This window comes from Macadamia integrifolia, chromosome 3, assembly GCF_013358625.1.
Source record: "Macadamia integrifolia cultivar HAES 741 chromosome 3, SCU_Mint_v3, whole genome shotgun sequence".
Taxonomy (NCBI): Eukaryota; Viridiplantae; Streptophyta; class Magnoliopsida; order Proteales; family Proteaceae; genus Macadamia; species Macadamia integrifolia.
This window is the reverse complement of record NC_056559.1, coordinates 9303388-9318434: the sequence shown is the minus strand read 5'-3', so window position 1 is coordinate 9318434 and position 15047 is coordinate 9303388. Positions and strand designations below refer to the sequence as shown.

At 38.9% G+C, this 15047-nt stretch overlaps 1 protein-coding gene across 2 annotated transcripts; it reads left to right on the top strand.

Annotated features, from left to right (window-relative positions):
* The first annotated feature begins 64 nt into the window (after nucleotides 1-64).
* LOC122072909 (putative pentatricopeptide repeat-containing protein At4g17915) lies at nucleotides 65-13204 on the top strand. Of its 2 annotated transcripts, XM_042637347.1 has the most exons (4): nucleotides 65-2230; nucleotides 2317-2460; nucleotides 10326-12113; nucleotides 12739-13204. In XM_042637347.1, the coding sequence occupies exon 1, from the start codon at nucleotides 580-582 to the stop codon at nucleotides 1957-1959; it is 1380 nt and encodes a 459-aa protein (XP_042493281.1). In that variant the 5' UTR covers nucleotides 65-579; the 3' UTR covers nucleotides 1960-2230; nucleotides 2317-2460; nucleotides 10326-12113; nucleotides 12739-13204. The 2 variants fall into 2 exon arrangements, with proteins under 2 accessions (XP_042493281.1, XP_042493280.1); XM_042637346.1 differs by having other exon boundaries at nucleotides 65-2460.
* Nucleotides 13205-15047: the final 1843 nt, after the last annotated feature.

The window sequence follows — 15047 nt, the reverse complement described above, 5'->3', positions numbered from 1 at the left end:
GTTGCGCCATAGAAGAGTTCAATCAGGATATAACGGCATTTGTGAGACAAAAGGATGCGGGTATGTGAAAACGAAACGGACAGGTTCCTCAAATGTACGTCTAGGTACGTTTGTACAGCGGATCCATACTCCCTCATTGGACCGGTAGAAGAAGTATCGCGATGCTGTAACAAAGTCTTCACTCTGATATGGACAGTTGGGCAGGAGATGAGTTTAGGCCGTTTTGGAACTTTAGAATCTTCTGATCTGTAATTAGGTACTGCATCAGTGTCTCTGCTTGCAGGTTGACTGAAATTTGTTTATCATTTGCTGCTCCATGCTGCCCAGACATGCCTTTGATAAGATTTTCCGTTACTTTTGGGTTGGATTTGTTTAAACCTTTGTGTTGGGTGGGCAAACTTGGTTATGCGCACATAATCAGCCCGGATGATTGGATTTGCATAGTTCTATTGGTCTGTGTATATCCGAAGAAAGAATATTTTATTTTTCAATTCTTTTGAAATTGAATGTTCCAATCCATCTCATATAGTTCTGGATTATGATTCATACTTGGCATTCTATTGTGCTTTACTGCAAGAAATGATCTCTAGATTGTCCATTCGTTTATTGAATATATGCGTGGCTTCGCTCTGCAAAGCCCAGCAATTAGAGAAAGCTGAAGCAGTTGTGGTTGATGGGGTACGACTGGGTTATCTCCCAGATGTTGTAACTTATAATACATTGATTGCGGCGTATTGCCGATTTGATGGGATTGATGAAGGATACAGGGTTATACATAGAATGACAGAAGCCGGGATAAGCCCAGATGTTGTTACTTACAATTCCTTGATCGCTGGTGCCAGCAGACATCGCCTACTATCACGAGCTCTTGATCTGTTCGAAGAAATGCTGCAAAGAGGTATCACTCCCGATGTGTGGAGTTACAATACTATGATGCATTGCTTCTTTAAATCTGGACGGCCCGAGGAAGCCAACAAGATTTTCCGGGATATTATCCTGTCTAATCTATCCCCGTCTTCAACTACATTTAATACCATGATTAACGGCCTCTGTAAGGCTGGATATACCACTAACGCTCTCAGGTTGTTCAGGAACTTACAACACCATGGGTTTCTTCCTCATCTAGTAACATTTAATATACTCATTGATGGGCTTTGCAAATCAGGTAGGTTGGGGCAAGCGAGAAGAATCCTCAAGGAGCTTGGAGAATCAGGTCATATCCCTAATGCCATAACTTATACTACAGTCATGAAATGTTGCTTTAGATCTGGAAAGTTGGAACAGGGGTTTGAGATATATTCAGAGATGAGGAGTAAAGGGTATACCTTTGATACATTCGCATATTGCACTGTAATCAGTGCAATGACTAAGACAGGCATGATGAAAGAGGCTAATGATTGCATGTGGGAGATGGTGAGGAATGGCTCCGGGTTTGATATAGTTTCCTACAACACTCTGATTAATCTGTGTTGCAAAGAAGGTAAGTTAGAAAATGCATTTCAGTTGTTGAGTGAGATAGAGAAAGCTGGGATGGAAAGTGATGAGTATACCCACTCAATATTGGTTAATGGATTATGCAAGGCCGGTGACATTGATAAGGCTCAGAAGCACTTGAAGTGTATGAAAATGAGGGGTTTCCAATCAGATTTAGTGGCCTATAACAGCTTGATTCATGGGTTATGTGAGGCAGGTCAGGTGGACTATGCGATGAAGGTCTTTGAAAAGATGGAGCTGAAGGATTCTTTTACATACTCTTCCATGGTGCATGGTCTTTGCAAAGTAAGAAGGTTTCATGCAGCATCCAAGCTCATCCTGTCCTGCTTAAGAGAAGGAATGAAAGTACTTACTGCAGACCGACGGGCTGTTCTTTGTGGGCTTTGTTCTTTAGGACTTAAACAAGAAGCAAGGAAGCTTCGGTCAAAACTCTGGATGGCTAGGGCTCTGAGATGGGCTACGTAATAGTCATTGGTTCAGGGTGATTGGGGAAAGAATGATGTATTTGACTACTAAAGGAGCCCTTGCTAAATGAAAGATATTCTGCAGTTCCTATGAAATTAATCTCATCTGGAAAGGCTTATACTCGTCTTCTGCATTACAGAAGTTGATTTGGTGATATCTGATTGATATATGTACGAGTGAGCTTAACTGACTTGGAACCAGTGGTTGCTGAAGGTTTTTTTAGCTCAGAAAGGACACATAATGCTGTTCAGAAACTTCACTGAGATGAAATGTAATATTCCGATCCTTTGAGATTGATGTCCCCAGTTGTATTGCAATATTTATACTTAAGACCCATGTATTCTTATTTTTTGACAGGTTTCTGTTGGTTGTTTGGTGTTGTCTGAGACCACCCTGGACTTGCCTACAAGATCTTGCTTCGTATCATGCCGAATTTGTGTGAATATCAATTTAAGCCCTTTGTTGCTATTTTCTTTGACCCGATGCCAATGTATGAGAAATGTAAGTTTTATTTTATATTTTATAATAAATATGTTTCTTGTACATTTGTTTTGTATCATTCCTCCAAATTTTAGACTCAAAAGCCACCTTTAAGTCAGGTCTTTAGTCCTCCAAAACATAGTGTCCTGCCAGAGATTACTTAGAATCTCTACTTTGAGAGGTCTGATGGAGGACATTGTGAAGCTGGCATCTAGGTCTAAAAGTCAGTAACCTGAAATACCAGCATGGTTGGTGAATTTAGAGGTTTCATGTCAATTGCTTTTAAAATATCGTGGTAGTATTATCGATGTCCGTTGATATTCCAGGAGGCAGTGAACAGAAGCATGTATGGATACTTTTAAATTATTTTATCACTTGAACTACCCACTAGAGAACGTGGGCTAAGATATACTCTAGAGTTTCCATCACCAATTTACCAGAAACTTTAAGATCATAGCCTGCAAAAAAGGGGTGAAATCTTAAATCTTTTGTAAATTCATTTGGAATAAGCCTATGATGTGATGCGAGAGGCACACCAGGAGTTGCCGGAGGCTTTGATGGTAAGGCGGGCCTTAAGCCGCAGTAACAAAGATTTTATTGGCAGGACTCTGGTGGCCTACCATGACGACAAATGTAAAGGAGGCACTGTCAAGTGAGGAAGGAAAAATAGAATAGAGTGATCCCTGTCTTGTTTATCCAGCTAGCTTTTATCCTTGGTACTAAAAAACTATTTGTGAGAGCTCCTATCTACTCTTTTTTTTGAAAGGTAAGGTGGGACCTTAAACCGAAACCCTAATTCCCCTTGTTAGGTTTACCAGGCTTGTTCCCCGCTTTGGTAGCATGTTCTTCCCCTTTCTTTTGCTCCCCACTTTTACCGTTTTGTTGCTTCGAAGAGGGAAGCAACGCTGTAAGGCAGAGCAAATCCGGAAAGGTTGCGTCAGTTCGGATTGTTCTCAGCAACTCGGGAATATGACATTGGAATATCTAGCAATCGCGGATCAGCATGCTTTGGTGAATATGTACCTGGGCTCTGTACACACCGCCCGTCACACCCTGGGAATTGGTTTTGCCCGAAGCATCGGACCAATGATCACCCATTCCTTGTGTGTACCACTTCCCTCTTGTCTCTTGTCTCTTGTCAGCTACTCGCCTTCGAAACTCTCTTTCTTGTCCCATCGATCAATTGCTTTCTTGAGGGTCTAGTGGCGAGCTTACTTGGCCAATATTCATATTATTCCTTCTTTCGGGCTTGGTCTGTTCGTTTGCCTGTTAGAACTGTAACGCTAGATATTCTCTTTGTAGATTTAATATCTTGTTCTAACAACTATAGATGTTTTTTGCTTCCCCTCCCCAAAGTTTTGATAGTTAAAGTTCAGAAGTTTTCTGTGTAAATTAAGGATCTCAAGCAAGGCCGCAGTTCCAAATATGTGTAACAAACTTTACAGATAAAGAAAATTGTGTCAGGTGAAAATAATTTGAAGAAAAACAGTCACAATGAATAGCAATTGCCAAAAGACTATACCACAAAATGATCATCAAGGGTCAAAAGTTTCAATGAAAAGCATGTTATTTAAATCCATCATAATCTTACAAAATTGAAATATGTCTGCTGAAAAGTACATGCCAAAGCTGGATGGTAAAAAATGAATAACATGAGTGCATGAGAAGAGAGAAGAGTTTCCCCTGCCACCTGGTATCCTAGAAGGGAGAGGAGTGTAGGAGCTTCTTAACGAATACAAGCTGATCGAACCAACAAAAAATAACAAAGAGGAAATATGTAAAATTTGGTACCTTTCCCCTTTTTCTCCACGCTTATGTCACTGAGAATTGTAATTTGATTGTCATTTGTGATTTGAATTCGCATGGTTTACACTTTGACTAGAATCCTATTGTTTTTACTTGCTTTTTATTTGAAGACTTGTAAGAGCCAAAATCCCATATGATTTGATGAATAGAGAATTTATTTTTCTTCTTCAATGGAGCTGCTGTGAGACTCAATGAAGAGTAGGAAATCCTTGGTATCAGTGGTATTCTGGTCCAAGTTACTGGTGGGAAGCCATTGGTTTACTTTATCTTTTCTATATATTCTGTTTTCCCTTAAAGTAAGTATTGTTTGCGATTTTTATTGTTCAAGCTTTCTGAAGGGTTAAACTTAATATAGAAATTTAAGGTGTTTTGCTATTGTATCATTGATAGGAGTTTGGGAGTACAAGCAAATGGAACTACCAGAAAACCTGTTGGCAGCCCTGTTTTGGGCTTTGGTTTTTCTGGTATTGATATTGGGGATCAATCGATCAAAAGGGAGATCCGACCAGAAGATCATCCCTATCTTTTGGGGTAATCAAGGCCTTGGACTAGGGTCTGGTGCAGATTAGGTCTGCTGATCTGGAGATATAAAAAATCTCCCAAATCTGTTCCTTTGTTTTCCAGATTTGTTTCTTTGACTTGTGATTGCAATCCAACCATTAGAAAAGGTTGGCTTTGAGCCAACCTAAAAGAGGTAATGTAGGACTAGATTTGACAAACCAAACTAGACCCAATACTGCAGGAACTTATAAACCAAAGAACAACCAACATCCACAAGTAACCCAATAGCAGTATACTAACAAATTTGGACAGCAGGTTCTAAAACATTGCAGTCGACCCCAATAGCTTCAAGAAAACCTCAACAGTAGAATATTAAACGGCATATGATAATGTCAAATTACTATTATATGAATTAGTCCATTCAGGAACAGGGGCAGCAACTAACTTCATCATAGATTAGGTAAAACCAAAATCGACTCAACAAAACAGCAACACAGTGAACTCAGAACTCAGAATTGCAGAAATCATTTATCACCAGTTGTAGGACTAAATAGTAGCAGAACTGGGATATTAAATAGACAACAGATTTCAGCAAGGCAAAATAGAAACATAATTCAGATATGGACAGACTTAGCATTCGACCTAAATTGAGAGAAACTTCATAACTCAAAATCCCCTGTTCTGATTGGTCCCAAATTAAGGTAGAGCCTCCCTCTTAATAAACCCAACAATCAATCAAAAGGGGAGGGCCATTGGCTGGTTGGATCTTCCAGAACAGAGTAGGGGCAGTAGGAAGAAATCTGGAGATTTCTAGAACCAGAATTCAATCACAGTTTCAGATCTCTTACCTGATTTGAAGAACCTTGCAATTAAATTTGAAAAGAAAGAAATAATAGTTGAAGAAATCTCTTGGACTTCACGCCGCAAAGAGTCAATTGGATTAAACACCAATTCCTTCAACCTTGATCAAACACAAGACAACTCTTCATAAAGAAGACAATAGCAACAGTCATTATTTTTTTATCAAAATCATTCTAGGCTTTTAGGAACCTCATCTTCTTTATTTATAATGTTAATGGGGGAGGGAATCACAAAATAGAAGGTTCCTCTAAAAGGAAACCAAATATTCTCCTAGTACAATAGTTACTAAAAGCCGAAATTAGAAACTAACTGAAATTAGAAACTAGTTGAAAAAGGAAACTAACTACTAGTGACTTGACTTAATTAATAACCTGACTCCTAAGGAAACAAATATAACTCAAATCAAGCCCAACTAAAAAGGAAACTAATGAAAATGGAAACTAACTAGTAATCCCGTACTCAATCTTAGAGCCCCCCTTTTAGACCCATAAAAGTTGTTTATTACACTCAAAACACATGGGATCAAAGGCCCAACATGCATGGAACCCAACCATAGGCTTATTCCTAATAAAACAAGCCTATTTTGGTAATTAATCTGCATCAAGTGGCCTTGGGATTTGGTTGGTTTACTAGTTTGTGAACCTTGGTCAAATTTTGACTTTCATAAGAAAAGGTTGACTTTGACCCAATTATTCACTTAAATTATGTTTTGGGTTTTAATTGTGGTCTTGTTTCAGGGTTGTGTAGTTCTGATCCTAGGGTTCATCCGACCTATCCCCATCAGTTTGTCTTTTTGATTTCTAATATTTTTCTCTCTTTTTATTTTTTTTATTTTTTATAATTACTTATCTGGTATTTCATTTCCATGGTCTTGGAAAACAAGCTAGGTATTGACCCAGAGAGAGCACAGCTAATAGTATGATCCATATAGACTGTTGCTCTAACTGATGGGGCCTTGTAATATTCTTGCAAATCAGTCTGGTTAATTCCTAGATCCTGTTTTTTATGACAATTTTGGTTCATCTAGCTGGTCTTGTTTCCAAAACTGTTACCTTTTACATTGGACATGTTTGTGGCTCCTTTAAGTGTTCTCCTTTTCTAGTTTTCAATGTTTGAGGGCATTGCTTGCCAAAAAAACAAAACAAAAACAAAAGCAAAGTATTCAAGGGCATGAGATTTGTTCTTGCTATTTTTGGTTTGAAGTGAGGTTTTGTGATTTCATCTCCCTCGTTGGTGGTAGTAGGGTTGTTTTCCTTTTTCATTTCTGTTCCTTTCTTTAGCCTGTGTTTATTATCATGGCACGGTGATTCCATTGTATTTTTCTCTTCCTCTAATAAATTTCTGCTGTCGCCGGCTATCCAAAGGGAGGGGGGATTGCTTGAGATTTTTGGTTCCTCTGTTTTGATATAAAAAGCAATTATTAGTTATATGATTTATGATAAGATAAATGTTAGAATCCAATAAAATTTTAGTACTAATTTTGGGGGAAGAACATGAATAGTCCTAATATTCGACTAAATACATAACTTCAGATAAATGAAGAGAGAGAGAGAGAGAGAGAGAGAGAGAGAGAGAGAGAGAGAGAGAGAGAGAGAGAGAGAGAGAGAGAGAGTTATTTTATGATTGCTTGCTAACCTAAATACCTAATCAGAATCAGTTAATCTACCAATCAATAAAATGATGAAGAGAAAATGAAAAGAGTTTGTCTGTCTTTTGTTTTATAATCTTCTTTTTTAATTACTTGTCTAGTGTTTGATTTCCGTTGTCTTGGAAAACAAGCAAGTTATTGACCCAGAGAAAAGTGCGGCTAATACTAAGATCCATGTAAATTGCTACTAATGTAGAACTAGGATTGACAAGGTCAACCTAATCCCAAATTGCAGGATACTTATCAAAGAACAACCAATATCTAACTATCTAAGTGGAACACCAACACAAAACAACTCAGGATTAAAAAGGAAAACTGAGCCTATAACAGGCAACGGATTACAAAACTCTTAAGAATTTGTGAACAGAACTAACAATAGATGATAGGGCCTTAACAGGGATTGTAAGAGGCCTAAAGCCAGCTGATAATATGATCCAACACCCAAAGAAACCAACAGAAATCTAGGCAGGTCTATCGATTTCAAATCTGGGTAGAATAGGTCAATAGAAGACAAAATTGGATTGGACCAGGTTTGGATCGAATGTAGTATTAGTTGGGAGAGAGGTTTGATCCAATTTTAGCTACAAAGGATGGATGAAAGTGTTTCAGGCAACAAGGGATCAAATAGGAAACTAAGAAGATTTCCCAGGTAGAACTGTGGAACAAGATGGAATCAAATACCTTTAGATGGTTGCAGGCTGGCAGCAGCAGCGGTAGATCCTTGACTAATTGAGAGGAGAAGAAGATAAGCAAAGGAAGAAGACTTCTCGGGCTTCTCATTGTAGAGAGTCAACTGGATCAAACAACAATTACATCAGCCTTGGTCAAACACAAGGCAAATCCCAACCAGGAGAAGAAGAAGAAGAAGAAGAAGCAGCAACAGCAGCAACCATAGTTTAATACTTCAAATTATTCTGCTATGGGAGCCTCCTTGCTTTGTATTAATAGTGAGAATGGGGGATGGAATACATCTTAGCAATTGGAAGGTTCCAAAATCGGAAAACCCACAATTGATTGCCTATTACATAAGTTTCTAAAAACTGAAAATAGAAACAAACTAAAGAAGGAAACTAATGACTTGACTCAACTAATAACTTCACCCCTAAGAAATAACAAAGAATAACAACTAAAATTGAACCCAACTAAAATGGAAACTAATGAAAAAAACTAATTGATCCCATATGCAACCTTAATACCCCTAGTTTAGGCCCATAAAAGTGGCCTATTGCACTCAAAAACACATGGGACCAGAGGCTCCACATGTATGAAACCCAACCCTAAGCTTATTCCTAATAAAACAAGCATATTTTGGTGATGAATTTGCATTAACTCTCCTCAGCTTGAAAAAATTCGTCCTTGAGTTTTGTAGTGACGAGGGGGAAACAACATGTGAGTTGCAGACGTAACTGTTCCCAAACAAAATTCTAGTTACTTGTACACTTGTGGAACATAGTCTTCAAGGCGTGGAGCTTTCTCTTCAAAGAAACATGATGGCATAACAAACTTTGTACATTCGACCTCTAAACTGATACCAACCATGAATGTTGTATGCGTAGAGTCATAAACATTGGTAACCTTCTCATCAATGATTGAAGGAACGAGCTCTTCTTTTTCATCATGGATCTCAAAAATTGTTGTGGAGTGCTCTCAATCACTACATCATCTTCCACAGCTTTACTCTTGTCTATTATGATCTCTTCAATGTAGAACTTTTTAGTGGAATCATCTATCTCTTAACCTTTTGTCTTTGAAGGTTCAAGAACTATCTATTCAATGGGAACCTTGACTTCAGGTTCTTCTGGTTTGAATAGAGGTATCTTCACTTTCCATAGAGGTGTTACAGGTGTTATTAATGATTATGGGACACCAACACATTGCTGCATTCTCGCTAATAGTTCATCTGTTCCCACCATTTGTTGATTTAGTTGTATCAACATTTTAAAAATATAATCAAAAGTCTCATGACTAAATTCATTGTTGGACAGATCTGTAACACCTTGGATGCTTGAGAGAAGAAGAAGAAGAAGAAGAAGAAGAGTCAGCCAGATCGAACACCATCTCCACAACCTTGATCAGACACAAGACTAATTCTTAGCAGAGAAAACCATAGCAATAACCATTCTTGTTTGTGTGTAAAATTATGGGAGCTGGAGGAACCTCCTCTTCTTTATTTATAATGTTGATGGGGGAGGGAATTACAAAATAGAAAGTTCCTTAAAAGGAAACTTTCTATTTTGTCTCCTAATACAGTACTTACTAAAAACTGAAATTAAGAATTGACTGAAATTAGAAACTAGCTAAAAAAGGGAACCAACTACTTGGCTTGACCAATAACTTAACTCCTAAGAAATAACAAAGACTAATAACTTAAATTGAACCCAACTAAAAAGGAAATTAATGAAAAAGGAAATAAACTAGTTAATCCGGTGTACAACCTTAATACCCCCAGTTTAGACCCATAAAAGTGTCCCATTACCCTCCAAACCACATGGACTAAAGGCCCAGCACATATACAAGCCAACTCTAGACTTATTTGTAATAAAACAAGCCTAGTTAGGTGAAGAATCTGCATCAGTTGCCCTAACTGATGGGGCCTTATAATATTCTTGCAATTCAGTCTGGTTCATTCCTAGATCCTGCTTTCTATTACAGTTTCAGTTTTAGTTTTCTAGCTGGTCTAGTTTCAATAACTGTTGCCATTTACATTGGACATGTTTGTTGCTCCTAAAGAGGGTTCCATTTCTATATTTCAATGTTAGAGGGCATTACCAAATAAAGGGAAAATTGTGAGGTTATTGATTTACCCCACCTGGTTTTGTTTTCCTACCATATCTTGAAGAAATTTAACACAATTCAGCAACATTACGTGAGACTTGTAGTTGCTATTTTTGGTGCAATGTGGTGTTTTGCCATTTCATCTCCCTCGGTGGTAGGAAGGTTTTTTCCTTTTTCATTTCTATTCCTTTCTATAGCCTGTGTTTCTTAGCACGACAGGGTGCTTCCACTGTATTTTGGCTTCCTTTGTTTTGATATAAAAAAATAATTTTCAGTTGTATATTTTTTTTTTCAGGTAAAAAGGTGGCTATTCATTGATACGTCGAGCACGAAGTCGCAAAGAAGAAGGGTTATATAGGTCCTTCAACCACGGATTGGATAATGGCCAAATTATCCTACACTCTTTGGAGAGGGCCTTCCGGGCTAAGCAATCGGCCACAAAGTTTGACTCCTTAGAAACAAATGAAAACTTACAGCTCATAAACTCATCCGAGACGGAATGAATGTCATCTAAGATACCCTGGATAGAGAGAGGGATTGCCTTGGCTTGACCGGTCAGATAGTTCACAATCTCCTCGCAATCGGACTCAGCCATGACAAGAGAGATATCTTCCTAGATGCATTCCAGGAGCCCCATACGAATTGCTAGAGCCTCCCCTTCAAGCGCACTGCGGCAAGCAACCGTGCCCAATGGTCGGCGCCCCCTCATGATTATGGACAATAATGCCGAGCCCTCCACATATTGAGTTGGGGTTCCACACAGTTGAGTTTAACAAATAGGAGGAGTGGGGGGTTCCAATTCTACTTTGGGGGAGGAGGGCTAGTCGATGAGGGGGGAGGAGCGAGCATAGAAGACCGAGTAGCAGTGAACTCAGAGGAAGCAATAGACGTTGCTTGCATAACCTCTATAGGGTTCCAGCGTTTTCTCCCAAACACTAGGTCTTTCCTAGCCAACCAAAGGAACCAAAAGATAAAGGAGCTCAAGGTGACATAGTAGCGCGCTTCCTTCATGCCGAAACTGTTTGAAGTTTGAACACTGAGAGATCCACTGTTGGGCTGAAGGATCCATGTCATCAGAGATTTTCAAGGCCATTGGAGAACCAAACCAGACTGCTTTGGTGAAAGGACATGAGAGGAAGACTCTGGTCAGGTGTCTCTGGAACGTCAACACAGCGAGGGCAGCACTTATCACCCCTCGTATTTCTTCTCTCAAGAGGATCACCTGAAGCAAGACCACCTGCACACAAGCGCCACATCGAGGACTTGATCTTTGTTAAAGATTGACTCTTCCAAATGGCCTTCCAAACAGATTTTGGGGTAGCTTCCCATCTCCCAATGAATGATGAAGAGGGGTGGTTCTCCAGAGACTGCTTTTGGTTCGAATAGAGAAGGTAGTAGGTGGATTTCACGGAAAATGTTTTGTCCTTGGAAGCGCCCCATACTCGACAGTCCTACTGGGAAAGAGAGGGATCGGTAATCTAATGATGTTGGCCATATCCTGAGGGTAAACCATTCATTTAATAGAGACATTTTCTATCTTCTAGAGTCTTGATCAATGAGCTCAGAGACATAATCCAAGGGACAGTTTGGTGGTTTCTCGTGGTGGATTCTGAGATCTGGAGAAAGCCATCGATCATTCCGGATATTGATTTTGCCACCTACCCCTAGTTTCCACCTCTAACCAACCTCCAGAACTTTCGGCCCTCAATCACACTATGCCATTCCCAGGATGAGTTGTTGCCAACTCGCACTTCAAGGAAGTCACAGTTAGGAAAATACAAGGATTTCATAAACAAAGTCCAATGGGAGTCTGGGTTGGAGAAGAGTTTCCAAGCCAATTTATGAGTAGGGCTCGATTATGGAGAGCAGGATCTCGTAGGCCAATACAACCATCTTCCCTTGATTGCGAGCAAGACAACCAATGGGTCTTACTTGAGTCCTCTGCGCCACCCCAGAAGAAATTTGCAGCCCCACTTCTAAGACGGTTGTGGAAGGATGCCGGGAGCTTAAAATGGCTCGCAGCAAAAGTTCTGGATTGGTTGGAGAACCGTTTTAGAAGGACTTCGTGGCCAGCATAGGACAGGTAAGACTTGGCCCAGCCATGCATCTTAGAAGTCGCACAGTCACTAATCTCATGGAATGGAGACTTTTTGCATACCCCAATCTCCGATGGGAGTCCCAAATACCAAGCAGGGCCATCTCCGTAGGGAATTTTAAATCACATTTATGATTATGATATGATAAATGTTAGAATCCAACAAATTTTGTATTTGTAATTTTGTGGAAAAATGACGTGCGGAAAAAGCATGTATAAGTCCTAATATACGACTAGATGCATAACTTTAGATAAATGAAGGGGACGAGCGACAATTATCTTATGATTGCGTGCTAACCTGATTAGAGTCGGTTCATCTACCAATCACTAAATTGATGAAAATAAATGACAAGCATAAAAGGATATCTCTGCATCTTAATAGAATTTTCTGTCTCCAAGCCATTTGTTTCCTTCTGTTGATATTCTTTTTATTCGATTTGAGTTATTATTTTTTAATGGTGCTGAGATCTTGTATGTATTGGAATATGTTGTTTCAGTTATTTAATTTTCCTGCCATCCTGGATTACGGATGCCACACTTTTAGTTCCTTCACTATAATAATGTTCAGGTATCTGTCATGCCACTAATGCTTTACAGTAAATATTTTATGCAGATAATTTTATTTGGAGGATCTTGGAGTTGGCATAGGCTGTGCTGTTCGTGGTATTGTAGTGGTCAGATTGGCTGCATTTGAATTATGTAGTCAAGTGTGTAAAATATATTAAAAGAAAAAATGGTGAGATTCAAGCCTGCTCTGGATCCGTGGGAAGTAGAAACTCAAGGATCTCCTTCCGCGCCTGCGTTTCCATCTACTTCGGTTACCACTTACCACCTCTTTGGAAGGGCATCCTTCCAGTGAGACAGAATCCAACAAGCAGGTCTTCTATACTCCATATTCTTCATCTGAAATGCCCTTCATCCTTGTCCCTTTCTTTGTGGGTGGAATTCCGTTCTATTTGATTCATGGGTAACTGTTGCTCCCATGCTTCAGTGCACAGACAATGCTTCTGGAATAATATGTTGTTTATAAAAACATATAAATTAATTTTATGTGGTAAGGATACGAAAATGTTAATTGGCAGGTTTGGAGCAAAATTCCAAAATTTCCTTCTATGAGGAAGGAATTGTCTGAGTAGATCAAAACCCAGTTGAGCATCCTTGAGATGATACTGTTGGGTTTTTCAATGGCATAATGTAGTGAAAAGTCAATAGAAAAAGCTTCCCCATCTCTTTGCTAGAGAATTTTGAAGTTTTGGAGACAAGTTTTCAGACTGTGAGGCTAAAAATGTCAGCAAGGTTTCCTTCTGGCAGCAATATTAACACGTTCCTTCTTATCCTAAATTAATTAAATTGAGTTTGGCATTCTTGAAAGTAAATTGAAAGACCTGATCCACCCTTCCTCTCTAATGGATCTCGTTAATTACTGGCAGTGGTGTGGCTGCTTCAGTTGTGAGCATGTCTTGCAGGTAATGGCATGTTGGTGGTTCTGTCTGCATCTTGCATGTAAACTTGAGAAGGATAAATTATAGGTTTAAGTCAGGTATCTCTATAACTCCACCCACCCCAAAAAAAAAAAAAAAAAAAGAAGCATGTAGTTGGATAGTACTATTTGCTCCTTGACCACTTTCTCCTAATTTGCTTTCAGCTGCTTGCATAATTGACACAGGTGTTATAATTTATGATATTATAATTCAAGTTTTATGAGTATCTGTGTTCTATGTAGGCTTTTGAACAGATGTTACTGCATTATATCTTCTGCTAATATATTTCGTGAAATGTATGTTGTTTTCTGTATATCCTGGGGCGTGCAACTGATATAATGAACCACTGATGTCAGTGGAAATGGTCTAAAATGCAGAGAGATGCTCTGCTTGTTGGAGCTTTTTGGGTCAGGTTAAAACTTGTAGTTCCTTGAGTTCATTAAAAGATCATCAGAGTTCTCTTATGACTTATGAGCTAACTTCTTGGTTGCACATTAACTTGGATAATATTATGTCTTGGAGATGGAAATTATTGAGCTAGGAGTTAAGAAATGGGATATCTATGTTATATATGTGAATGACCTTCATTTGACTTGATTGGAGCAGGCCAAATTTCTACCTGATCTGATGTTCATTACTCCCCAACTTTCTGCAACTATTTACATATCAGAAGAGAGAGAGAGAGAAAAAAAAAAAATTCTTCCTCCTTTTGGACAGTTGGAATGAAAAATAGTCTCTTCTTGAACTTGCGATTCCTTTCTTACTAAGAGGAGCCAAAGCAATACCACAAAAAAAGTTAAGTTAGAAGAGTTGAAATTTGGTGAAACAATCACCACTATTAGTAGTTATTTTATGACCATTTTTCTGTTATTGGGCATTTTAATCTTATGAGAAGGGGTTTGTTTACTGCCAGGCTTCATGGACCCTGAGTCAGTGGAGGGGCCAATGGGACTGTGCGCCTGGGTATCCAAGTGGAGGGGCAAGGTGCTCATTTCACTGTTCCATGTGAAAGGGTGTAGGAGGGCTCTACTGGGCAGCAATCTTTTTCCACTCATCTTATATTCCTATTTTTCATTATATTTAAACTTTTTTTTTTTCAAAAATTCTATGATTTTTTTTTCTTATGAAAGAAGGAAATTAATACCATTAGAGAGAATGTACATCATTATAGGAGAGTGGGCAAGGAAGAGAGGTTCTCTTAGTGAGAACCCAAAAAGCCAAGTGTTCTAAAACTATAAGTACATCATCATCAGTTGTTTTGAGGTGGAAATTAAGTTTAGTAAAAAAAAAATCTGAATATCCAAAAAAAGAGGTATTTCTCTTAGAAGCCATGAGCATGTCCTATGGTTGGTCAAAGAAAGTTGCAGATCAGCAGAATCGGTTCAGATATACCCATGTGTCCATCCCTCCTCTTGCAAATGTTTCACTCCCATGATCAGCC

Coding starts and splice junctions, on each gene's coding strand:
- LOC122072909 (XM_042637347.1), top strand. CDS start 580: ATGATCTCTAGATTGTCCATTCGTTTATTGAATATATGCGTGGCTTCG.